General features: G+C 39.9%; 2 protein-coding genes across 3 annotated transcripts in view; both read left to right on the plus strand.

Annotated features, from left to right (window-relative positions):
* Nucleotides 1-201: 201 nt before the first annotated feature.
* On the plus strand, nucleotides 202-25,177 carry LOC104338251 (uncharacterized protein F13E9.13, mitochondrial). 2 transcript variants are annotated; one of them, XM_075433378.1, is made up of 7 exons: nucleotides 202-247; nucleotides 459-534; nucleotides 1,538-1,597; nucleotides 8,688-8,868; nucleotides 16,306-16,456; nucleotides 18,625-18,752; nucleotides 24,677-25,177. In XM_075433378.1, exons 4-7 carry the CDS (start codon nucleotides 8,709-8,711, stop codon nucleotides 24,865-24,867), a joined length of 630 nt encoding a protein of 209 aa, XP_075289493.1. In that variant the 5' UTR covers nucleotides 202-247; nucleotides 459-534; nucleotides 1,538-1,597; nucleotides 8,688-8,708; the 3' UTR covers nucleotides 24,868-25,177. The 2 variants fall into 2 exon arrangements, with proteins under 2 accessions (XP_075289493.1, XP_075289494.1); XM_075433379.1 differs by lacking the exon at nucleotides 459-534 and having other exon boundaries at nucleotides 210-247.
* Nucleotides 18,672-25,545, plus strand: part of C12H19orf12 (chromosome 12 C19orf12 homolog) — a 42,343-nt gene continuing 35,469 nt past the window's right edge. Inside the window, exon 1 of the mRNA XM_075433377.1 lies at nucleotides 18,672-18,752. The gene's annotated coding sequence lies outside the window, so the exon portion shown is untranslated. The remainder of the gene's footprint in view (nucleotides 18,753-25,545) is intronic.

Consider the following 25,545-nt stretch of genomic DNA (forward strand, 5'->3'; position numbering starts at 1 on the left):
AAACGCGCGGCGCGGGGCCGCCTCCCCCGCGCGCCCGCCCGCACACGTGGCCCCGCGCGCAGCGGCGAGGGCCGGCGCCCGGCCGGGGCGGGGTCTGCGGGGGGGCGCGGCGGGCCCCGGGGGAGCGGCCCAGGGCGCCGCGGGGCGCGGGATCCCGCGCCGGGGCCGGCGGGGTGGGGCTGGGGCCGGGGCCGGGCCGGGGGCGGGGCCGGCTGGGCCGACGCGGAAGCGGCAGCTGCCGCCGCAGGTGGGCACCGACGGGCCGGCGGCGGGGCGAGCCGAGCCGAGGGGAGGGGAGGGGAGGGGAGGGGAGGGGAAGGGTAGGGCCGGGCCGGGCCCCCCAGGAGCGGGAGCGGGCCCGGGCCGGCCCGTCCGCGGCGGGAGGCGGGCCGCCGCCATGGCCGGCCGAGGCCTACCCGCCCCGCCGGCCGGCCCTGATCGCCGCCTCTCTCCCGCAGGCCATGCGGCTGCCCGCGCTCCTGGGGCGGCTGCGGGCGGCGGTCGTCGGGGTGGTGCACGTGGGAGCGCTGCCAGGTAAGCGGGCCAGGCCCCGCGGCCTCTGCTCGGCCTGAGCCCGGCTGCGGACCCCCGGGCGGGAGGCTGCCCTCGCTGGGCGTGGGAGAGGCCGCCCTGAGGGGAGCTGGAGCTCGGCGTTGGCGGGTTCTGTGGGGCTGTGTTTTGAGAGGCGGTGGCGGGAAGTCACGCAGATAAGCGCTGGGGCAGGACGGGTGTTGGACAGAGCTCCAGCGGGCCCCGAGGGGCAGCGAGAAGCTGAGACAACAGGAGGTCTGTCCCAGCCTGACCTCCCCATCCACCTTCCCAGGGGCTCAGGGCCGCAGCCGACCTTCCCTCGGCAGGCTGCAGCTTGCCGTACCCCACATTTTCCCAGAAGCAGCCTCCGGGCGCTGGGGCCAGCTTTCCCCACGCTGCAAGATCGGACCATCTTTGTCAGAGGCCCCTCGCAGTCCCCGCTTCAGGCTCCCAGTGCCTGGCTTTAGGAGCCCAAGTATCAGAAAAGACTTTGGAGTTGAGCTTAAGGGAAACTCTTTGAACTCCAACAAAATACACGTGTTTTCGTTTCTGCCACGAAGCACTGCAAGGTCAGACACAATCAACCTTGCAGATTAGAGCTTAAGGTAGCTTTAACTACTTTTAAATTGACCGGTGTTTAGCGTAGGTATTCTGCAGACCGAGAGGTCAGTCTTGCCCTAGGTTTGTCTGGCGTGGAGCATCACTAATGCAAGATAAGCTGTAAGTACAGGAATAATGAGCTAGGAGCAGACCTGGTACAATAAGAGATTATAGCAGATATTCCTCCAGTTTGCAGATTTAGGAGCTGAATGGTTAGAGTAGATCTGTCAAGTTCAGCTGAGGAAAGAGATGCCACTAAGGCATGTTCCAAGGAGATACAGCAGCCTTTTAGCGAGTTTCTCCCTATTTCAGTATGCCACTCCCTATAGTTATCCTACCTGAAAGCTGTTACTGTATGTGGTTTCAGTTTGTGCATGCCCTGGGGTAAGCAGCATTATTCTTGCAGGGACACCAGATCATTGATCAAGCTTGTCAAGAGGCAGAAGCTTACAAGGATGCTGGAGTTGTAAGTTTTGGTTTCCTTCTTCCTATGGCAGCATTTGCACAAAGCTGCTTCTGCATAGCCAATATTTTACATTGAGTCTATAATTCATTGAAAACATCTTAAACCACACTGTTTAGGAAGATGTTTAAATCCACATCTTTTATTTCAACACAGTAAGTAGGCCTTCTGGATTACAAAACCTAAAATAAATATCACATGCACCCAAAACAATTGAACAAAGCTTAGATTCAAATTGTACAAGTTGCTTATGTTGGATTACTATCAATTTCTAAGAATCAAGTCAATTTAAGGGGGGGGGGAAGGACAGCTGACTGCCACACGGGTGATTGCTGACATTCTAGGTATCTGGCTGTAGCATACTTCTTCATCCAGTCTGACAAGCCACTGTATTTTTAGCTCTGTACAACACTGTGGTTTCCTGAAGTCGTGGAGGAATGCCATGTGCACAGCTGAGGCACTGCATACATGCCTCAGTCACTTGTAGGGTGCAGGATCGCCCCACATTTGTGTTTGTACCGAATCAGCACAGATTATTCAGGGAGTAAAAAAAAAGCTTTGGCCCTTTTCTGCCCTCTTTAACCCTGCTGCCCTAGCCCCCGGCAGCAAGCTTGCCTGCTTTGTGCATCTGGAAGAGAAAGACCAAAAGGCCAGTCTGAGCCAGAGGCAAGAAGAGGCAGGTAATGCTGACTGAATTGCTGTTGGACCTGAAGTGGTGTAGTAATCTTCATAGATCAGTAGATTTTAACAGGGTGTATGTCCTTTTGAAAGGTCAGATGTGTTTTAAACATTTCATTGCACCTTGTCTTTGGGTGTTGATGTGCTTTTTCTTTGACCTGCCTGCAGTATTATGTACGTTTTCTGACATGGTAAGGTGGTGTCCTAATGTCCAAGGTTTGAAAATGTTTTAAATGAACAAGTAGTCACTGCTCTGAGCTGCTGTTTTCTGCAAAACTTTAATAACAAGCCAGTTGAAACCTTTTTCATGGCATAAATTAGAATGGTACTTTACAGGCTGAACGAAATTGAATATAGGAGCTTAGTCTAAGTTACAGAAGACCAAGGTCAAAATGCAAGACAAGTCACACAAAGTAGGGTATGGGCAGAGCACCATAAAGCTAAATTAGGAAAGAATCCTGAGAACAGACTTTTTTAAAGAATAAACAGCAGTGCAGAAGAATAATGTTTACATAGGCAGGTTTCAGTGCCTGTAAATCAGATGAGAATGTGCAAGACATCCACACAGTTAGAATAATCTCTAACTGCAAGTTGTACAGAATGAGTAAGTTTTCTTCTTTTTCATGCCTGTTGAAAGAACAGGTGTGCAATAGCTCTGTATTCTGTACTGTGACTTTGTATTTTGTTTTTATAGTTACAGTATCAACATGAGGTATAACCGGATTTGATCTACATCAGAAGTAGTAGTCTCTGTCTTTCTGTGTTAGAGGAAGTGGTTATACAAGTGATCTGTAGCTCTTAAAGCCGTTGCCCCATATTCTAGTGCTTGTTTACCTTTCCCTTGCATACTGATTACACATTGAAACCTTTAGCAGCAGGGGGAAAACACCAACTATACCTAAAGACAAGGGCACAGAAGCAGTTACTTTCACTGCTGATGTGCACAAAGCCGGAACAGTTTTAAGACAAGCTTTAAAATCAGTACTAACACAAAATTTTAATTTGGGTTTTAGACTTTATTGTCTTTTCAACAGTTTTAATAACTTCTACTTCAGATCTAACTGGTTTATCTTTTCTCCTACTGCATTGCAGTCTCTGAACTTGAATATATTTTTAAACCTACCTCTCAGGTTGAGACAGATGAGATGAATGCAGTCATTTCTCTGTACATTTGGACAAATTCAGGGCTTAAAGTTATGCTTAGTCTATTTCCTGTAGAAGTCAGGGGAATGTCAGTGTACATTCCACACCAATCTTCATTCTAAAGGTCTGTACACCATAGTGTTACAGGAATAGGACAAACAAATCCTTTATTAAGGCCATAAAGGTCAATGATAATCAGGAGAGCCTCCATAAATATCAGTATGGTTGACTAACACTTTCTGCAATTCAAGTGTGTAGTTTTTCCTGGTTCTTCAAGAGAAATGCAAGTTTTCATGACAGATGCTTCAGGAGCTTCCTGGCTTTTGCACGGAGGTCACCAGTCTTCCAAAGTAGCTCTTCTGCTTCTGTAATGTGAATATATTTGGGTTTTCCCCTCAGTACTCCAAGTGAACTGTTAATCTGTCTGTTCTTCTTGTGGAAGAAGAGCTAGACAAGGTTTTTTCCACGGATGTTTCTACTGACCGAATTTCCAGATTCTGCCTACAGTAGCCTTTAAGGAGATATGTAACTGTCTTGCTGCTGCTAGATGTTTACATGTTGTCCCAAGTTGCTTGAATTGGTGTTAACATTTAAAAATAAAGTATATGGTCTTGCTCACTCAATATGAATTGCACTTGGAAGTTAATCCTAGTATATGCAGAGAAAGGTGACTTGTCTGGCACATTAGCAGCTTACCATAATAAATATGAAAGATTTGTGATATTAGAGCACATTAATGAAAACAAGTGAGCACTCAGTTAGAAAGCCATCTGTGCTCAAAATGTATATGCTTTATACTTGTGTGTTGCTGAACAATGAAATTCCCTAGACAAGATTTTTATAAGCAGCAAGCTGTGAGGCATTATGATCCTTTCAATTTGTATCTGCTTTTGTTTAAGAAAAATACAAAATATAAATTCAAGTTAATTTTTATTTATTCCATTCAGCCTGGGTGACGCTTACTTTGTGGCCGGAAAACAGAGCACAAGTTCTCTCTAATTTCATTGACATAGATCACTTTACTACTAGTTGCTGTTATGTAGCTGTAGCTACTTGAGTAGTTGACATTGAAGACAGTTAGATACACAAGTAAAACTACTTACTAAAAAAAAAACCCACCAAAATTATAAAGTTACATTGAGTTGCAGATGTTATAGTACTTCTTACCCCACAAATTTTTCAGTTTACTTCTTTTACCAGTGCTGTCTCTGAAGATACATTCATTACTATTCTGATCCTCCTGTCCCTTCTTTGCCTCTGTACGTGGAAGCGTAGTTGCTAGTACATGTTTTGCATTGATGTTTTTAAAAAATGAAAAGTTTCAAGCCTATTACTCTTGTAAGTACAGTAATAGTTGACATTCAAATTACTTTGAGTTTAACAACAGCTGAGACAGAATAAACTAGTATTTTTGTGTAGAAAGATGTAGGTAGTTATCACTTGGATTACAGAGGTTAACATTTCAAATCCTAGCTATTTTACAATAGAATAAAATAGCAAACAAACCTCCCCAAAACTATCTCGTATGGTATCTACAGAAGAACATAAGATGCCTGCTTACCTATATTAAGGCAGTAATCTCCTGTTCTAGAGATTGAGTTTTTAAAGGAATTGCTAGGAAGCTGTGCCTAGACACAGCAAATAAATGTTCTACAGAGGCACCTGACTTCCTTGATAAGGGGCACATGACTGGGGTGGTGGGAAAGGCTGTAATTGACTTAGTGCACACCTGAGCCTACATAGTAGTAGGTATAGTGCAAAAACCCCTTTCTTCCTGTGGGATAGTGTAGTTGTTTTGGGTTTACAAAGGTTTGTGTTGGTATGTGTGTGTTTGTAGGTAAAACATTTCTGTTAGGGGAAGCGCTGGGGTTAAAGTTGCCCTAGGTAAAAGTTACATTAGGTAGGTGCTGAGTTAAAAAGCTTGTTATGATTGTTATTCCTGGTGTGGTTTATAGTGTTGTGACTATTTTTCTGGATTTTCTGCTGCAATATGTGTGCAAGCGGCTGAAGTGTTTTAAGTGGTTGTTTCTGGAAGTGGAATAAAGCTAAGGAAATTATTTCTCTATATAATCAGAGCACTATTTAAATTGCTTATTTTCCAGTAGCTAACTGTGATACAAGAGGTACTTTGCACATATGTAGCACTTCAGAAGTCATTCAAAGTAAAAAGGAAATATATTGTTTGAGAATTACTAAAAATAAGGCTGTTACATATAAGCAACGCTTAAATCATCGTAATAGTTAAATGGAAAAGGAACATAAGGTATTTGCTAGAGTTTTATCTGTTGCTGTCCAAACAAATTCTGTTTTGGAGGGTGTAACACAATATCTGTTCCCATAGACTTCTAAACTATAAGCTTAAGTTCCAAGTATTTTAATTCAGCATAACTGTTTTCTTTCCACCATTTTAATTAGCTGTCTGATAGTACTGAAGTCTGTTTTATATACATATCAATTCAGTAAACACAGAAATCTGTGGTGTTATATTTTTATATAAAAATTTGAAAGAAAGCTTTGAGTTAATGCATCTGTAATTCAGCTCTTTGTATTATAGAACATATGTTGTTCTTTTTTAATTAAACAAAACATGATATGCGAAAGAACATAGTCTATCGGATGGTACCAAAAGAATAACACATTTTTAAAGTATTACCAAAAATATTCACTATAACTGTGGACCTTGAGGCCACAGGAGGAGACAACTGCTGAAAAGTAAATACAGTAAGTTTAAGGCAGAGCACAGAAATGCTGGAATCCTCCCATATGCCTGCATTTTGAACTAGAACTCAATCAGATACTTTTTATGCACAGTAGTATGGCTAGGTTTTTTAATTAATCTTTAAATGAATTAATTCTTTAATGTATCTAATGGAATAATTTGGTTTATGCAAATCTTGAGCTGTCAAAGTAGTAGCAACTCATGGAAAGCTCAGTTTGACTGCCGGTGCTCCTGTGGAATTTTGCCAGCCTGTTCTGCTTTTTCCTCTACCAGCATGGCTCTTCAGGGGCTGAGCATCTGAAGCCCCGTTCCATGCCTTTCTTCCTATGTGTCCTGTTGAGGTTGATTCCTGACTACCTGTGAGCCTGGGGCTTCTGGTTTGCAGATCCCAGCTCCTTGCCCTTACGTTCAGCTTAGAGGTTCCCAGATGTCCAGGTTTTGGTGAAGTCTGCCAAATAGACCATACCTGAGCCAAGGAGCAAGGGCTTCCTGGTTTTGAGGGGTCATTTTAATTTTTGAGTTTGGTTGGTTTTGTTAAAATATTATAGTCCTACAGTAATCATTTTGCCACATACTACTACTGACAAACTTGTCATCCTTTCATAGGCTGACCTAATGTAGTTATGTGTATGGAGTGTAAAAGGTTAAGGGTTTTCTCTTACTCTTGGTACTATAAAGGATTCAGTAGTTGTGTCTGAGGTATAAGACCGTTTGGTCAGTTCAGGGTTGTTGGAACAGTCCTGACCTGTTTGTGATTTTTTCCGTATCTGAAAATGGTATGGGTTTTCTGAGGACTGGTTGTCACTTTTGTCATATGGCTACCTCCCATCACAGGTAGAGAACTGTGGATGTTAAATTACATATTGAATGGGGCATAGAAACAAAATCAAGGACAGATGTTTTGGTTAGTCGTCATATTTGGTTTCCTTCTGCCTAGCTGAGGTTTTCTTGGACTGGAATTTTGTAATTAAATATGCTGATGAATGGCACTAAATGGTGCATAGGTCTAGTGTTGGGATATTAGATCACTCTTGCCATGAGTAGGTTGTGTCCTTTTGTTTTTAAGGTAGCATGTATTTTATGTATTTAAATACTCAGCTGTAAGTCATTTGGTAAAGGCAGCTGTACCCTGGGTGCACTGAATGTGTGTGGGTCATGTGCTTGGACGGACCATACCGTTCCACTGGATTGTTTCCGTTCTCAGTTTTCCCCATCTTCCATGTTAGGTGTTCATTTGTGATGGCTGTGGCTTAGCCTGTAATTCAGCCATTAAATGCTGACTGCATTTTATATACTCTCTTATCTTTTACTGCCAAAAGGGTGTCTTCACTACAACAAAGGTTAAAGAAGTGTTACATGTGAAAGTTTTTAAAAAAGGACACCCCCCCCATTCCTGATTCTCTACATTATTATTAACCAAACTTCTTTATTTAATCTCTAGTTGTTTTTCTTCTTTATTTTTTATTATTCTTCTTTATTTAATCTCTAGTTGTATTTTTCTTCCCCTTCTTCTATTTTTCTTCCCCTTCTATTCTGGTTCAGTTAGATTATCCTTGAAATGTGAAGCTCTCATTTTAAAGGATTAAGATGTGTGATAAAACTCTAGAGAGAGCGGAATTTATTTTCTATATATACAATTAATTTGTCTATTGAACTTTTTGTATTTTTAGATTGAAGCAGGTCAGAAATTTCTAGCTGCTTTTAACATTTGCACTGCAAATGCAAAACATTAGGCTTGAAATATGTTTCAAGGCTATACTTTTGCTATTAGTTCTTGACAAAATTATATATGATTTGCAGTTGTTGAAAACTTTCTGGTATATACTATACAGTTATTGGAAAAGTACAAAATACGAGGTAAACTACAAAAATTTTCAGTAAGGTACATAAATTATATCAGCAGAGTGTTTTATCATCACTCCATTGTTTGCTAAGGGTATGTCTGTGTGGAGTGAGAGGTGTAGTAGATAATAAATAGCAACATCTTCCTTCAAGTAATTCTGAATCCAGAATGGGAGAAATATCAGTAGTTAACACTACAGTATTAGGCATGCTGCAAATAGGTACGATAGTAGTCAAATGAAAAATTCCTTTATTTATCCAAATAACACTTATTTTCAGACATTAATTGAATTGAAAATGGCCTTGATTATCTCTAAATCCTCTGTTATCCAAACATGCTCAATATCGTATATTCCACTTGGATAACTGAAGTTTGACTCTACACTATTTTTAATGAGCTATAAGATTTAACTCCTTTGCCTGTCGTTCACATTTTAGGATGGATCAAAGGGAACCTAATTTATGAAAGTATAATTAAAATCACATTTATTTCTCTTCCTGATTTCCCTGCAAATACCGTGCTGTTGATGAAAGCACTTTTATAAGTGGTTGTGTACATCAACACAATTTACTGTAGATAATCCTTCCTTTGAAGGAAAACCTTTAAACTCCCATGTCTTTTAATACAAACAGTGTAATGGTAAACTGGCCATGTTTTTTAAGTTCCTTTTTTTCCAGTTTAATCATATTTCTTTATAATTATCTCCACAGGATGGCTTGATAGTAGAAAACATGCATGATCTTCCTTACATGGTGTGTCCTGGTCCTGAAGTAACGGCAGCGATGGCGGTCATCAGTGCTGCGGTGAGACAGACCTGCCCCCGTCTCGCGCTGGGGGTCCAGATCCTGTGTGCTGCAAATCAACAGGCGATAGCCGTTGCTCTTGCTGCAGGTAATAGAAATGACTCGTCAGTTATTACTGTTGTTTGCTATGGCATTTACTCTCTACAAATTGTGCTTTGTACTAACATAGATACCATGAAAAATGAGACATGAAAAGCTCACTGTACCCTGAAAAAGCAGAAATTAGATTTTGAGAAAGATGCCTGCTTGATTATAATAGATGATACTTGTGCACTGCTTCAGTAGGAGGTGGCTAAAAATCCCAAGGCCGCTGCTGCGGCTTTCTAGGTGAAACCTGTCTAAATATAATGATTAGTTTAAACCTACTCGTGTCTAAAAGCCACCTTTGGTGTAACTCTATTTACTTCAGTTAAATTATATTTGAGGATCAATTTAACCCACCATGGTTAAGCATCCTGTTTCAGGATCTAATTATATGCTGTTACTACTACTGCTATCCATTAAAACTAAGTTTTCATTGCCTTTTTTTAATGAATGGATGGAATGAAGCTTTTTATATAATAACAAAAAATTCAGTGTACAGCTAGCCAAACTACTTAACATTAAATTGTGTTTGGGGAAATTAAATATAAATTAATCTGCCTTTATTGCATGAATCCTAGACTTACTAACCTTTCTGCTCCTGCTGCTTGCTGAAGCAATTTTAGTTTTTCGTATCTAACATTCCATGATGTAAAGGTGGAGGCTCTTTTAAGATGGAAGGCTTGTTCTTCCTAAATACTGCATAAATTGAGGGCCCAAATTGCAAATGTGATTACAGTAAGGTTGCACACTTTTGAATGTACAAATTTAATAAACAGGCAGAATTTTGTAAGAATGGAAAACTAAAAGATGCTGGTGTTAATTGAAAACCACTCTTCAGGTAAAATAATGTAGGCTAACTTATCTGCAGTGGCAGTTTCAAGTACGTTGAATATGTTCTAAAAGTCTTAAATTCCTTTTTTCTTGGGGGAATTCTTGTTAGTAGGTGTGTTTTGAACTCAGATTCATTTTGAGTGCTTTAAAACTAGAAGTTGACGCTTTCAAGTATCTAGCTACTTGAGAAACTGATAAAACCCAATTTTTATTGCTGCAGTAGAACCTATGTGAAAACCTAAAATAGCAATGTTGACAGAATCCAGTTTTAGTTTTAGGGATTGTATGCATGTGGGATACTTGAGGTATGTAGGTATTTTGCAAAAATATTTACACATCTTATTTTCAAAAGCAACAGTCAAACAGTTAGTGAGTTATGCATCCTTTTAGGAGCAAAGTTGATCACTAAACAAGGGATATAGTGTGGGAACAATGCATTTCTCTTACTTCTCAGCAATTATTAATGAGGGAGAGAATTCCTGGAGGGCTTGGGTTTTGCTCAGCTCTGCTACTGTTCTGCACTATTTGCTCTAACTGGAGAACAGCAGCTAGGAAAGTTCTGTGTTTAACGCATTTCATTGCACTTCTCTAAAAATGATTTGTCTCAAGTTCACTGAACAGGAAAGCAAAAATAAAAGAAAATCACTTTAAGCAAAGCCGTAGTAAAGTGAGCGCTACTTTGTAGGTAGCAAATCTTTGAGTAGTTTTCCAGTAACAACTTAGTAATGACTTTAATGTCAATACAATTTTAATAGATGGGTATTAATAAAGCAGGCTGTGTATGCTTTCACTATGAAAAATACTTGCTGAAGGTGTTTTAGCTAAAAAGCATATGTATCATCTCCTGCTACTATGCAGTCATTTCATTTTCCCGGTGGAAACTCCTGTCTTTGGTAGAAGTAACCTTTCTGAAGAGAATTGCACAGGGAAATCGTAAGTGGTTTCTGGGTGAAGGTAGTGATTTTATTTTGTAAAGGGGGGAAAAAAGTCAGGAGGTTTACAATATGGCTAAAAGGAGCTCAACGTCAACAACACGTGGTTATGCTAATAAATGTGTTGTGGGTAGGCAAATAGTAACAGATGAAATTACTGAATTTTCCTAGTATACTGACAAGGTATTGGATAAATCTGAAAATAACAGTAATAAATCGGGGGTGAGGCATCTGAAAAGGTTGGGAATTTTTAAAAATTTATTTTGGTTCTTTAGGAAACATTTCTTTGTTCAATTAGGCATCTAAAGGAAGGAATGCCAGCAAAAATGCGATCCTCATGTTGTCAAAAAGAACTATTGAGCTAAAGCAGTTGCTGTCAACTTCCTCCCGGATCCAAAAGGTTGTTGCAGATTGTTACACCAGTGCTGAGTGCTCGTGGTTCAGCAGACCCAGAGGGTCACCACAGGGGGTTGAGGGCGATGGCTACCCAAGGGTGTCCATCCAGCAGTCCTTCTGGGCTGTGGGCCTTCTGCAGGGCCCATGTTCCCCCTCTATCTTCCCACAAACCAGTGTCACTGCCTCCAATCTTTTGTTTTCGCTTTTGACTTGAAGAGGTTCTGTTGAACACTGCCGGATTTTTTGCTGTTCCTACGGGCAGATAAGGCAATGCTAGCCCACTCACAAATTACTGTCATAGTGGGGGAGATTCGTGTCACACCTTTCTTAGTGTTAAAGTTCTCTGCTGCTCAATTTTTACATTCTTCTACTGTAGGCATTCTAATGTAAAATACAGTAATGTCCCTAAGCAACCGTAGGCCGCAAAACGTAGAGACAATACAGAATAGTACGGTTTTGTATTTATATTTTTGTCTGGAAGCCATCTTAATCTCAAATACTTATTCTCAGAAAACACCCCTTCTTAATAGTTTGTTTTAATGACATCCTTCAAAAAATGTATTATCTCTCTTCATTCCTGAAATGCTCTTTGGGGAGAAGCAAGTCAGAATCTGTTTGCTAGGGTTACTTTTCAGTTGGTTCATTATTAACAGGTGTACCATGTGTTTTTTAGAGGTGTATAATTTCCTGTTTGTAGTTTCTGATTTAATTAACTACATCTGCTTGAGGTCGAAACAGAATGATGCATACAAGCAGGTTCTATGAGCATTTAGTAGAGGAGATAAAAATACAAATGCTCCCTGATTTATTTTTTGTTTAGCAAATATTACTGTTGTCATTTTTCAGTGCTCAGGGTTGTTCACAATATGTTCACTAACTCTGGGTCAGACTTAGGCATAGTGTTTGGTTTTCCTTACTTACTCATCAGTGTGTCTTGTTTCCTGAAGTTAACCATTGCGTTAATTTCATGTACTTATGTTGTTTGTTATTGATCTACTTGGAAATTGGGTGGCTTTCCTTTTATTGAGGGTTTAGTAGTTATGAAGCACTATTCATATTAGAGGGGACTGTTGTGTCTAAAAGAATTGCCCAAAAGCCCTCAGCTGCTCTTTGTGTTTTTCCTGGTGAGATGTTCTGCTTGGCTCTAATCTATTGGTGTCGGTCTTTGCAGAGGAGATGCAGAGCTGTTATAATGTAGGGAGTATATGCTGGTGATAGTCCCTTTATTATTTTGCACATTACGCATGCTCTCCGTTACCAACATGTAGCAGTGATTGAGAAGAAGTAACTGGCCCGTCATTAACCTAATGGAGATTAAATTAATGGTGAGAGGAAGACTTTCAAAGAAATATTGGCATCGTGGTGTATTGGCCCGGCCATCTGCTGATCTTTGAGGCGTAAACTAGTCCCCATAGCTGTATCTCTGTAGCTGTGCACAGGATCACTTCTGATATTCCAGGTACCCCTCCCTGATGTATCTTGACTCCACGGGGTGGAAGACTCAGGCACATGGGCCAGAGGCAAGTTAGGCTCTTGCGTTCTGGCCAGACCTTCAGTCTGGTGCCTGGGAGCAAGGAGTGTGGGGTCTACTGCAGAGTGCAGCTTCCCTGCATATGGGTGAGCCTGTGTGACACTTGTCATAAATAAGGGCTCAGTTTTTAAGTTTATTTTCTCTCCTCTCATAAATTTAGAATAGAATAGTTCAGTTGGAAAGGACTTAAAATAATCATCTAGTCCAGCTGCATCTCCACCTGACTGTGAAACTGCCCTTTTTTCCTTTAAGGATCATGTTACTGAAATCCTATTTCTGAATTAGTTTTCATTAATGATAATGACGCAGTTGGTAGCTGATTAAGTGAGGCTTCATATTGGAAGATACATCAGGTCCCCAGATATCTCCACATCTCTTATAAATATAGCTTTTCTGTCTGAGACCGTTCCTCTCCCTCACCCACCAGCAAACGCCACAGGAATTCACTTGCTACAGCCCAATCCTGTTGAAGGTGGGATAGAATTGGGCAGAATTATATACTGCTTTTTTGTTTATAACTGCCACAATATTAATGCTGTGGTGGAGGGAAGGCAGCTAAGCTGAGAACCGCAGAAGGGGTGTGGATGCCTTGGGAGGATCTGCTGGTGCTGTGGAGCAAGGCAGCGAGCTCTGTGGACTCTGCTGCAAGCTCTGCTGGAGACGCTTCTTCCAGGCCTGCAATTCATGCTGAGCATGGAAGGAGTTGCTGCAAGATAATGTTCTGAGTAGTAAAAGGTCTTTAGAGCACAGAGACTGTATGCTTCTAGCATCAATAGCAGGCAAAGTTGATACTCCTCTGAGTTTTCCTTTGCACCACAAAATCAGTCTTTCAGATTCTTTTCGAATTAGGAAGGTGAGAAGAGCTGGGAGCCAGGATTTACTGTGCAGATAAAACAAGACAACACCAATGAAGTTAGCTGCATCATCTTGCCGTTGTGTAAAGGCAAAGATGTTTGCCAGAAGTCCAAAATTCAGCAGTATCCAGGAGCTGCTGCCTTGCAGAGGCCAGATAGCATTTCTGTGAAGGCAGTAAATCCAAGCTCCCAGCTCCTTTAGACTTTGACTCGAGGAAGGAATATGCCTGAGAAAGGGCTTCTCAGTGGTTGCATCCAATTCAGTGATTTGTGGTGCTAAAATGCAATGACATGCACATTTGCAGCATTCAAGATGGATAAAGTAAAAGTACCATTTCCTTCATCAGCTCAGTGTTGCAATATTTTCTCACCCAGCAGAGGTGTTTGTCTGTCATTGTTTTCCTTTTTTTAATCATAAATTGTCATTGGAAGGAAAGAAAAAAATAAGGCTTTTCTCTACAATTGATTGAGCTCTACAGCTGTTTAGGTAAAGCTGTTTAAGTAGGATAAAGTAAGTGGAGTAACACTCACTTTTCAAAGAGACAAGCTCTAGTTCTTTGAACAGGCCATGCAGTGGCCGGTTACTTGATTCCATGTTCTTAATATAGTCCTGAAGTTCTGTTTATTAGGTTTCCTTGGAAATTTCCTGTTCCTGTTTTCCAGTGAGATTACAGTATTTTTTTGTTCCCATAGAAGTCAGAAGTGGGGACTGGCTATTAACTGTTCAACGGCTATTACTTTTCAACTAGCCAAATGTGAAAGTAAGCAATAGTATCATTCTCTACAATTTTATGAGCATAAAAATGAATTCATTAGCGGAATCTGATTACGGCTTCATAAAACAGAAGGGTAATGATTTGGTGCCTGCACCTATTACAGTTGGTTAAAAATTTTATTTTCAAAGCCCCCAAAAACCCAGATAGAGAGTGCAGCCTTGTTAAATGAAGTACAATCCTAATGTTTAGCAGAAAGTCTTGAATTACTAAGTGAAGGAAACACAAACCAAGTGTCAGCAAACAACATTTAGGCAGTGACTTTAATAAATGAAATTACTCAATGAATAGCTGCTGTCCTGAGGTAGACACTGATTGCTGTGAAAATGTAACATTTCTCTAGACTCATTGGTAGTCTTATGATTAGAGGAGAAGTAATTTTTCTTATTTAACACTCAACTGTGCTCTAAACTTGGGTGATATAAATAGAACCCATAGCTTTTTTTCCTGGATGTAGAAATCTCTACCTAGCTATTTGTATTGTGTTATTACCCAGTGTCTACTATCACCTGTAACTGTACTTGTGGCACACTTGTCTTTGGATCCTGAGAATACTCCATGCTTTTCACCCACTAATCTCTAGGCTCAGGACAGCTCGTATTTGATTTGGTATCCATCTGTGATGTTTCCTGTTAGCTGGAGTCTGTGTTGCTAAGCAATACAGGCTCTTTATCAGGCATAAGCTTCTGTTTCTGCAACTTCAGGGCTTTTGGAATAAAACTGAAATTTTAAAATAAGCAGACACCTTGTCAATTGGTAAATACATTTTAAAGCTCGTTTATGTTTGTATTTGAAATGTGTTAAGGTGAGGCCTCTGTTGCCTGACCAGTTCTCTGGTGGGTGGGATTACATCCTTGAAGGCTGCTTTCACGTGCATTGGTTTCCTTGGCGTGATGTCAGCTCTAATTAAATGTGCGTCTGACTCCAAAGTTGGAGCAGCAGCAGAGCTTCAGAAGGACTAAAGCAGGCTGGAAGAACAGCAAAAGCTGCACAAGACGAGTGCAGAGCTTTTATATGTACGTGAAGTGACAGCTGAAATGAACTTTAAGGCTATGAAAGACTGGAGAGAAGAGGGGAATATGATAAGGGAGTTGGAATTCAGTCTTGTTCCTCATAGCTGTGGTCTTATCACACCATGGCTTCAGTATTTCAACAGAGATATTTCAAGGCCATGCAGGGGGGTCCCTGAGAGTAGATGAATGGCCTGTGTGAAGTCACTGCTTTTTGTAATCTTCCTCTGAAGCATCCATCCAACATAACCTTACTAGTGCAAAAAATGAATGAATATGGTGGAAACTGTGTTGTTAAGACATGGTAGAGTTGAAGGTCAGAGTAAGTCCAGTGCAGAGTGGAAAATGTTTCACTCTTCCCAAACCTTATCTTTGTGTACCTTTCGCCCAGCTCTGGAAGTAATTTGTTGATGTGGTGCTGTGTAGAACACACAAGCTACATTCAGACGGAGAGTCAAGCAGGGGTATATAATGTGGCACGGGCTGTGTTTTCTTGCCTGGTTTCCTGAAGAAAGCTTACTGCTATTCCTCTGTCTGTGTCCATGTCCTTGATGCTGTGTGACCTGATGGCCAACTTCAGGCATGTACAATTGGGGAATACACGTGGGAAAGAAGTAATACGTTTAAAGAGTATCTGGAAAGAGGGGAGAGACCCAAGTTAATGTCCCTTTTTGGAGAGAAGACACATTGTTAGGGCAAAGGAGTTGTGTTTTGACCTACCTACTCTCCTGTCGGCACAAGCCCACTGGCTCATCATGGCAAGAGGCAGGGCAGGGTGTGCAGCCGCCTGTTCTGAGCCACACGGGAACAAACTGATAGGGACTGAGAAAGAGAAGGGAACCATGGGGACAGGGAGAATGCTGGTGGGCTCAATGGGAGAGACAGGAGTTGAAGGTAGTAAGATGGAAAGAAGAAGTCGGAGAGAATATGGGCGAAAATAAAGAATGTAAAACTTAAATATGTGGAAAAGCAAGGTTGGTTCGTCCTAGAGCATATGGAACAACGTGTGTTGGGATGAAATAAGAGAGGCAGTAAGATGGGTGGGTTTTTTTAGTATTTCTGGTTTTCAGTCTTCAGTTTTAGCTAAGATATTGCTAATTTTTTTTTTTTTCAGGTCTTGATTTTATCCAGGCTGAAGGGTTTGTGTTTTCTCATGTTGCTGATGAAGGAATTATAAATGCCTGTGCAGGTAACCTGCTACGATACAGGAAACAAATTGGAGCAGAGAACATTCAGATTTTTGCTGATATTAAAAAGAAGCATAGGTAAGTACAAGCAATATTTTATGTAAATGTGAATGTAATAATGATCTTATATTTTTCTCCATTTTCTGTTTTTTGTTTTTTTTTGTTTTTTTTTTTGTTTGTTTGTTTTTTTTGTTTTGTGTTTTTGTTTTGTTTTGTTTTTTTTTAATGCCTATTTAGTGTCAGGAAAGTTAATGATATAGGGAGAACTTTATTGTTCAAGCCAGGTCTTGCAGTGCTATTAGGGGATGTGTTTAAAAATAAATTTGCACCTGTAAGCTGCAGGTTGCTGCATCTGTGAAGTTTGCAGTTGTTTAACCTTCAGGATTTATAAATGCAGACTGTAAAAGTTTTGCATCTGGTATTAGGTGAGATTTTCTATATTTGTGTATGTGCCTGTAATGTTTAAAGAAATTTTGTTTCTGGAGGCAATCATCCAAGATGATTTTTAGTTATGCAGGCAGTTGCCATATAAAAGCATCCAAATCATAATACTTTGGCATTTTAAAAAAGCTATTCTCTTTTTTCTCCTTCCTGCTGATAATACTAGTTTCTTTTATTTAAATCTGTGCTGTCTATGTACGGATTATGTTCTGTGATTATCAAACAGAAGGAACTTATGACAGATGAATCCAGTTTCTTTTCTGCTGATACTTTCTCATAACCGTCACATGGTACTTTCAGCTATTTAGATGTCACTCTTTGGGTTTTCTTCCCCAGAAGAACTGCTCTAGTGTTATGTATTATACATGCTAAATAACCTAATTAAAATGTTTGTGTGTAGTATGTGGGTAATCATGAGAATAACCAAGTCTGGAAGATCTTAAATACCTAATAAACAGGTAATAAATTTCAAAATAGAAAGGAAACAATGCAGCGTGGTCAAATTAAGCTTTTAATGTCCTTTCAGAGTGGTTTGTTTCTAATTATTTATTTATATATATGTATGTATATAAATAAAAATACATTGCATTAGACCTTTTTGTAAAAAATTGATTGCGTTGTGATTTTTTTTTTTCCCTTTGTCTTGACAATTGATGACTTGATATTCAGATTATATTTTCTGTTGTTTAAAGAGTTTGCTTTTTAAGACGGGAAAAGAGGCTTTTGTTTCAGGCAGATTGGTAAGCTGAGAAGGAAATGTTAAAGGACTTGTTGGTTGAGGTTTTTCATTGTAAAAAAAAAAATGCCTGCCACTAAGAGCTGATAGCCCCCTGTTCCTTAAACAGGGAGAAACTATTTTTGTAGTCTACTTGCTGTGTTACAGCTACCCTCCACGTGCTAGTTTTAGGGTGCCTACTACTCTTAAGCCCCGTTTCAGCCTCATTGTGTGTACGAGGTACTTAGGCCTGCCTTTCTCCAGCTGCAGAAGGGGAATGAGTGTACTTCCTTTTACATCCGTCATCATGAGTGGGACACACTGCACACATGTGCTGCCTCTGAACATGGCCTGAGCATGCTCCCTCCACCAACAGCATTGTCCATCTAGGACATCTGTTCCAGCAGAGAGGTTGGCTCCATCACCACTCGTCAGTGCAACACGTTGGCCATAGCCATTGTTTTCTGCTTAAGTGGAAATACAGAAACAACGAAGGCAGGTGTTGAACCAGCAATGGCTGGAATTCTGCATCACCCATATATCAAAGACTGCTGTTGAAAAGCTAGGTTGCAGGTAATTGATGTTTGTAACTGCTGTGTAAGATGATTCCTGTGATTATATCACAGGTAATAACTGTACTTTCTGTTAGTTGGACTTCGTGAAATAAAGTGGAGGGTGTTAATTCTGTTCTAGGCAACAGAATCTGATTTATGAATGACAGCACATCCACAACTCCCACTTCAAGTCAGAGAGCTGTGTGTGCTCAACATTTCTGAAATACAGGTGCTCGACATGTAAGCAGCTGTCTCAATTGACACTTGGTAGCTTGCACTTAGCAATCACTCTTCAGAGACAGGAGACCCAGAGCAGTAGACGGATCAGTTATGGTTCCCTGATGGAAAAGGCTGGGGTTTTTCTTCTTGTTCATATTGCAATTTTACTTCCTGTTTTAAAACAGGACACTTACTCTCTCTCACAAAGCCTGCCTGACAGCGGAGAAAATGAAGAAATGCAGTCTAAACATTCAACAAGATGGATAACAAATGTGTGTGCTGACAGTAACCCCAGGGTACACTCCTGCTGTTTACAGTGCTCACGCTCTGACGGCAGATGTTGGTGTGGCCGAGACTGCTTCAGCTGCCGAGTTCTTCCTGGCTGATGGGGTCGTACTGACTGGCACGGCTACTGGATTGCCTGCGGATCCTCGGGAGCTGAAAGGTGAGAGCTGTCATATGAAGGTCGGACAACAGGCAGTGAATCAGCTTCTGCGTTAATGTAGAAAGAAATCTATATATCCGCTGTTCCTGAAGGAAAACAAAAGGGAAGAAACTCACTGTAGGGTCGAATTTGATACAGCAGAACTAATGTGATCAAGGTGCTATTTGGATTGGCTGTTGTATGTTTCTAAACAACGATTGGGTGGGACCAAAATGAAAATTATTTTAAGCTTGAATGATGCTGAGGCCTAAATGAAAAAAAAACATAAATGTATGTAAAGTTATGTAAAAAAAAAAAAAGACTGTTCCATTTCTAAAAAGCCTTAATGTAAGAAAAAGCTACTTTATAGCCTTATTAAAAAACTGTGTAACTGCAAATCTTTCCATTGAAGAGTTACGCATTTTTGTCTTTCACAATGAAAATGGAAGTCCTGCAAGAAAAGGCTTTCTTTGATAGGGCAATATTCCAAACAGTAATACCAGGGAAAGTACTACATAGAAGATTTTCAGAAAGAATGCATGTTCATTGGTAGATAGAAGGATATTACAGGACAATAATTTTTAAATAGTGTGGACTTTTTATCAAGGGAGAGTCATTTGACCTGTGAGTTCTAACCTTTGCAAAAGTATTATATGCTTCTTCATATTTTCATATTGGTGGAAGTTTGGGCTGTCTTCATGAAACTAGATTGCTCCCATGCTAGAATAAAATTCTATCACGGGGGCATTTAGTTTTCGTCACTAATTTTAATTTAGAGTAATGGCTTGAATTGTAGGGTCTCACTACATAAAACAGGATGGGTAATTTTTTTCGATTTTACTGACATGCTTTAACTTCACATGTTTTGAAGTTCCAGTGCGCGGTGTATTGTATTCAACTTAGGTTAGCTGATCAGGGTGAGAAATGTACTTTACTTGCCAGAGATACCTGGACCTCAAACATCGTTTGACATAACATAAAATCATTCAATGTTTTCAGGGTTTTATCTATATCATACATGCTTAACAGCATTTAATATGTCAAAATGGGTTCTTATTTCATACATATTAAACTTTTTGACAAATAATAGTTTATAGATGACTATGCTTCAGTCACCAATGTTAAAAAGAAGGTGATGGTTTGGTGTGAATACTGAGCTCTTGAATTAGTTGGGTCTTTTGGTACATTAAACTAGAAATGGTATGTGGAACAGGTGTTCCTGAAAGCTAGGCATATTTTAGAGACTGCAAAATTTTGTTAACCTAGAACTTCATCCCTGCCTCCAATTAATGTCCCTATTGCTCTAAATGCAGATTAAATAATTTTTTAAAAGTATTTGATAAGTCATAGGGCAAAATCCTGGGCTAAAATCTGGTTTCATGAATACATGTGCAATCTCCATTGATTTTCTCTATCGGAGAGCAAAACCTGACCTGGCCCATAGGTTTTTTATTACAGGACTCCAACCAGACAGCACCATGGCTTCTGCTTTTCTTTCATGTGAAAAACATGTCAGTCTTTGTCTTGTTCTCTTTCTGGGTCCAAAGAATGAAATGAATCAGAGTTGGCAGCTGTAATGAAGTACATACAGTAATACACAAAAAGTGTTTGGATTTCTACTATGAAAGCAAGAGTCTGCAGATCATGGATTTGTTTTACTTAGGGCGTAACATTTTGGATGTTAGCAGGCCCTCTCATGAGAAGGATGTTGGCTTAAGACAGTTAAGAAATGTTAAAAATCAATATTCTAGGGTATAAGGAAATAACATATTAGGCATATCTATGTCAGCAGATTCTTAAAAGGAATCAGATCTACAGTCTACAAAGTTGGCGTTGATGTGAGTGATATTTTGCATTTCACGAATTTATGCAGCCCTGGAAGTGCCGTGTTACGATGATACACACAATTGAGCACCTTTCATCACACTGCAAAGCATCTCTTGAAAGCAGAACCAAGAGATGGATGAGATTTTTGTCATGTCTTTTTTTCAGCTTTGTTGTGCAGTAATACAGAAGTCTTCGTTGCCTTTGTGTCTTTGTGTTCAATTGACTGATTGGTGATGGGGTGTGGGAAATGAGTGTTTCCTTGTCAAGCCAGAGAGCTGTGTTCAGTAGGGTCTTGTTTGTAGCTTGTGCCGTAGGCAACCATCAGCATTGCTGCCCGCAGTGCCTGGCAGGCTTTGCTCCAGGGCTCCCTGGGCATACCAGGGCGCCAGTGGCTGAGGGAGTGCGAGGTCTAAAAATCAGACTTCAGGTCATTAAGGAGCAGGAATTATAGCTGAGCATTTTGAATTACAATTAATTTATTTAATAGATCATTTTTCATTTAAGAGGTTATAGAAGTTTGTTCCAGTTTGCTACATTGTGAAACATTCTTTGGTTGGAGAGTGAGTCTATCAGGTTTTTTCTTTGGGTATTACTGCTGAAATGCCTGCTTCACATCCAGACTGTATTTTAAGTAGCTGAGGCTGTGCATGGTGACTGCTTAGTTGTCTGTGTGAACAAAGCAAATGTCCTCAGCTGAGTAACCAGTGGAAAACGGGGTACATCATGAAACCCAAGAGGTGGCTGTGAGTGTCACCTCCTCAGTTATTGTGCATAGAAGGGGCATCAAGATTAATTCACCCGCTCACCTTTCGGTGGTACGTTTAGGGCAAAATAGAGGCTGCTGCATTTGCAGTACCCTCACAGAGATAAACAGGAGATGGAGTTCTCTGATCTATACTTCTTGTAAGCCCTAGATTTAATGACAGAGAAGAAGTCCTTTGAATTAAAAAAATGAAAATGTGTTACAGTGGAGCATTACCATAAACATAGTGTTGTGTACGGTACAGTGATTACTGCATATGAAAAAGCTGTTAAACGAGAGTAGTCGAGCAAGTTATTGGCACCGTGGTGCTTATTTTTACGCTGCTCTTCGCCATTGTTTTCAAGCTAGGAGCATTTGGCCTTTATTTCATGTAACTTGTGCATACCATAGTTCAAATGCTTTCATTGTGCTTTGCAACCAAGCGCTATTTCATTTGATTTTTATTAAAGACATATCTGCAGATGTACTGTCACAAGAAAGAGCGCAGTGCCCTCTAGTTACAGTTTATTGAAACAGAGAAATGTGCAAGTTGTGTAAACTTTAGGATCTTGTTACTATAACGTCATAAAATTGTCTCCTTTTCTCTTTGCATCAAAAAAAATATAATCAGAAGAAGAAAGCCAAGAAAGCTTAGAAAGATTTTTAAGCAAGGCTCTGTTTGGAGACAACTTGACAGCGACAGAACATTGCCATGCAAAAGCGTATCTCAGTGCTGTTGCTTTATTTTCTTTTACAAGTTAAAATCTGTATTAACACAGCTAACAGACAAATCACCTTCTACTAATCAACTTTAAGCCTTGATGTGCTTGGAAATGACTTAAAAGTAGCATCTGCAGCATACTTAATTAGGTAACCCAGTCTTATTGCAGACTGAGCACTCCCATTGCCATTCTTCACATTGTCAATCTGAATAAATCTCCAGCACAGGAGATGCGTGTGGACTCCATGTGTCATGTATGAATCGCAGCAGGAGCTGGATACCATGCTACTTTGGAAAGCTTTTGGGGTTTTTTATAGTTTCACAGCATTCTCAGGTTTCACTGGCTCTTACTCTTTGCCTGGGGGGGGGCTAAGCTTATTGTCTTACACCCATGTGATCATGCTCTGTTTAATTATTTGGCTCATTATTTTTTCCTGCTAATGTGAAATAATTATAAAACCACTACCTGCTAATGTGCCTTACGCACTTGTCGTAAAAACAAATATTGACTTGGAACGCAGTTCCTCTGGGAACACAATAAAGTACTGTTGCACCAATCTGCGGTCAGTTGTAGCACCTTAATTATTCATTGGTATCTGTTTAAAGCAGGTCTGATATTTCTAAGAGCACATAGATACTATATAAATAAAATTCTGATTTTTCTAGAACAGGACTTCAGTAATAACGGTATAAATAACTAAACATGAATTATTTTGTTGCTGTAAGCAGGACAACTATAAGAATGTAAAATACGCACAGAAATAACTATAGTTTTAATCATATATGCATGATCCAATTTAGTTTAAAATTTTCAATAAGGACTGTGTGGAATGCTTTTATTTTTATGCTAAAATGTTTATAAGAAGCAGTTATTGTTCCTAGATGGAAAAACGGTAGGGCATATGACCTAAAAAGAGATTCAAGAGTATTTTGATTGATCCCCTTTCTTTAGTGAAGTAGGAAGGTGATAAAGAATTAGTCTTCCCTGAAGCATAGTTAATAAGTTAGGCTTGTGATGAAACTTCGTTTAAACAGTGTTTTGAATTAGACTTCTATATGTTGCATATATACTTTCCCTAGTTACCTCAAGCTCTAACTATCTTACATCAGCTTATCGCCAAATAAAGTAATTTATATGTTTTTGAAGGTCAGAAATAGTGCTTCACAGTGTCTAAGTAAGGGATGAAGCATCTGGTCCTGTGAGTGACTCTTAGGATGGTCAGTTTGAAATGAAAGGATGAGAAGTATGCTTAGTAATTCTTGAACTGGGATTTTTTTTTTTTTTTTTTCCAGAGCTAGCAGTGACACAAGTTCTGCAGAAGATACTCTAATAGCATTTTCTTTGTCAATGGGGAACCTTTCCATGGTCAAAGCAGCCATCCTCTTTTGTGTTTATTCTAAAAAATGTGAACCATAGTGACTGAGCCATGTATTGGCTTCTGCACAGTCAGATCTGTCAGAACGCATGCATTTCACAGTGAACGTGATCACCTGAACCATCGACTGAAATCCACCCCTGAGCGTGAGGGATGAAGTAGGTCTGTAATATTTTGAGCCCTGTTCTGATATATTGTCCGTTTCTCCTTTTGGAGCCAGGTAAAGGGTGAGATGATTAAGTAACACATACTGTATATGGAAAACAATAATTGGCTTTTTTGTTCCGTTGCCACTCATAGAAAGAGAAATAGCCTTTATCAGTACTGTCTTTTGCTTTCTGGTAAACTAGCTGGAGCTATCATTACAGTCTGTAAGACTGCTGCTTGCTTTCCTACTTCCAAGTTCCTGAATTTTATCATGAAGTAGAGAGCATGTTCTTTTTCCATTCCCTGTGAGTAAGGCCCTTCTTGTTTCTTTGCTGAAGATCTTCTACTAGTTGTCAACACAGCATAAATTCAGCAAGGAGACCTGGCAGAAATACACACCAGTCCAACTACCATTATTGTGATTTAAACTGATGACTGAAGAACTGTAATGAGCACAGCTCTGCTGCATAGTTCTGCCACTGTAATGATCTCTCCAGGCTTGCAAAAAAGAATCTGAGCTGATAAAATGAATGGAAACAAGAATGGCATCTTATTCTTGTAGCTGTATTTTGATTACGTTGTAGAAAGGTTGCGGGAGGTGATTATTCACATCTTAAGGTGAGGGAAATCGAGAATGCTGTTAAGACTCCACAAGTGGCTTGGGAGCCCACATGGTAACTCCAGCATCCGTAAAACCTTTGTCAAGGCAATGGACGTGGTTTGCCTAGAATCTATACTGGGCTCATCTGCCACACAGTAGTAAACGATAGCTCCTTTCTGTGTACCTCAAGCACAATGGAGCTGCGAAGCATGGTGGTAACAGTCACAGTAAGTGTCTTCCATAGTTCTGAAACCATCCTCTGATATGTGGCCAGGAATATTCTTCTGCAGCATTTCATACAACAACAGAATGTAAAGTAAAATAAAAGTGAGGTTTTTCTTAACAGCTGTCCAGCGCTAAAGGTGCTTTTTCTGGAGAAGTTGTTTTGTTCTATGGTAGGAGTAAGAAATACTGTGATCATGAGTTTCTTGCTACTCACCTTTCCTTATTGTTGAAAAGCTACACAAATCGGAGTCTTGATAGAGTTTCAGAGATGGGATTTGACCTTAATTTTGATTTTCTTCTCTTCAGAGGTTAAACATGCTCTGAAGATTCCTGTGTTGATTGGATCTGGAGTGACGCTGGAAAATGTGAGGAATTACTTGGATGCAAATGCTCTAATAATTGGTTTGTATTTCAAGAAAAAAGGTTATTGGGCAAATGGTGTGGATCCTGACAGAGTAAAGAAATTTATGGAACACATAAGTAAACCGAGAGAATGAGTTTGTCGTCATACAGTATTTTTTTGTGTGTGTGTGTAAGTGCAGTATGATACATCGTACAGAATTAAAGCACAAATGTGTGCTTGAATGGCTAATAACATTAAATGAAAACACACATCATCTCCATAACTAGCTGGGAAACGTGGTGACACTTCACAATAAACCAGTGCTCTGATGTTTGCTTCTAGGCAGCACATTTCTGTGGCACGCAAAGCCTTCACCAATGCAAAGCCTACTCTCCGAATGCTCGTGTAATATGTCCTTTCCTATAAGTAAAATGCTTATGGAGTTTAAGAATTTGTAGTAAATATTCATCACAGGTGAGTTGAGTTTTGGTTTTGCCTGTGAGTACAATAGGATGCCCTAAGTTTACAGCTAAGAGTATTGTAAATTGGACAAGTTAATTAGCCTTTCAGTTTCCCCATCTGTAAAATGATGATAATAATACCTACATCACACGGGGGTTGTAAGACATAATAAATGAATGAATGTACAGCACTTTCATCTCCTCAAATGAAGGGCTCTATTAAAGTTCAAGATCGTTATTTTTTCATTAGAATTATGCATTTATTACAAAAGTGTAGTAATTGTGTACCATACAGAAATTTAAGATAATTGGGAAATTGATTTACTTACAATACTTATTAGAGAATAAGTGTAAATATTTAATTACATCTT

The sequence above is a fragment of the Opisthocomus hoazin genome, chromosome 12 (assembly GCF_030867145.1).
Source record: "Opisthocomus hoazin isolate bOpiHoa1 chromosome 12, bOpiHoa1.hap1, whole genome shotgun sequence".
Taxonomy (NCBI): domain Eukaryota; kingdom Metazoa; phylum Chordata; class Aves; order Opisthocomiformes; family Opisthocomidae; genus Opisthocomus; species Opisthocomus hoazin.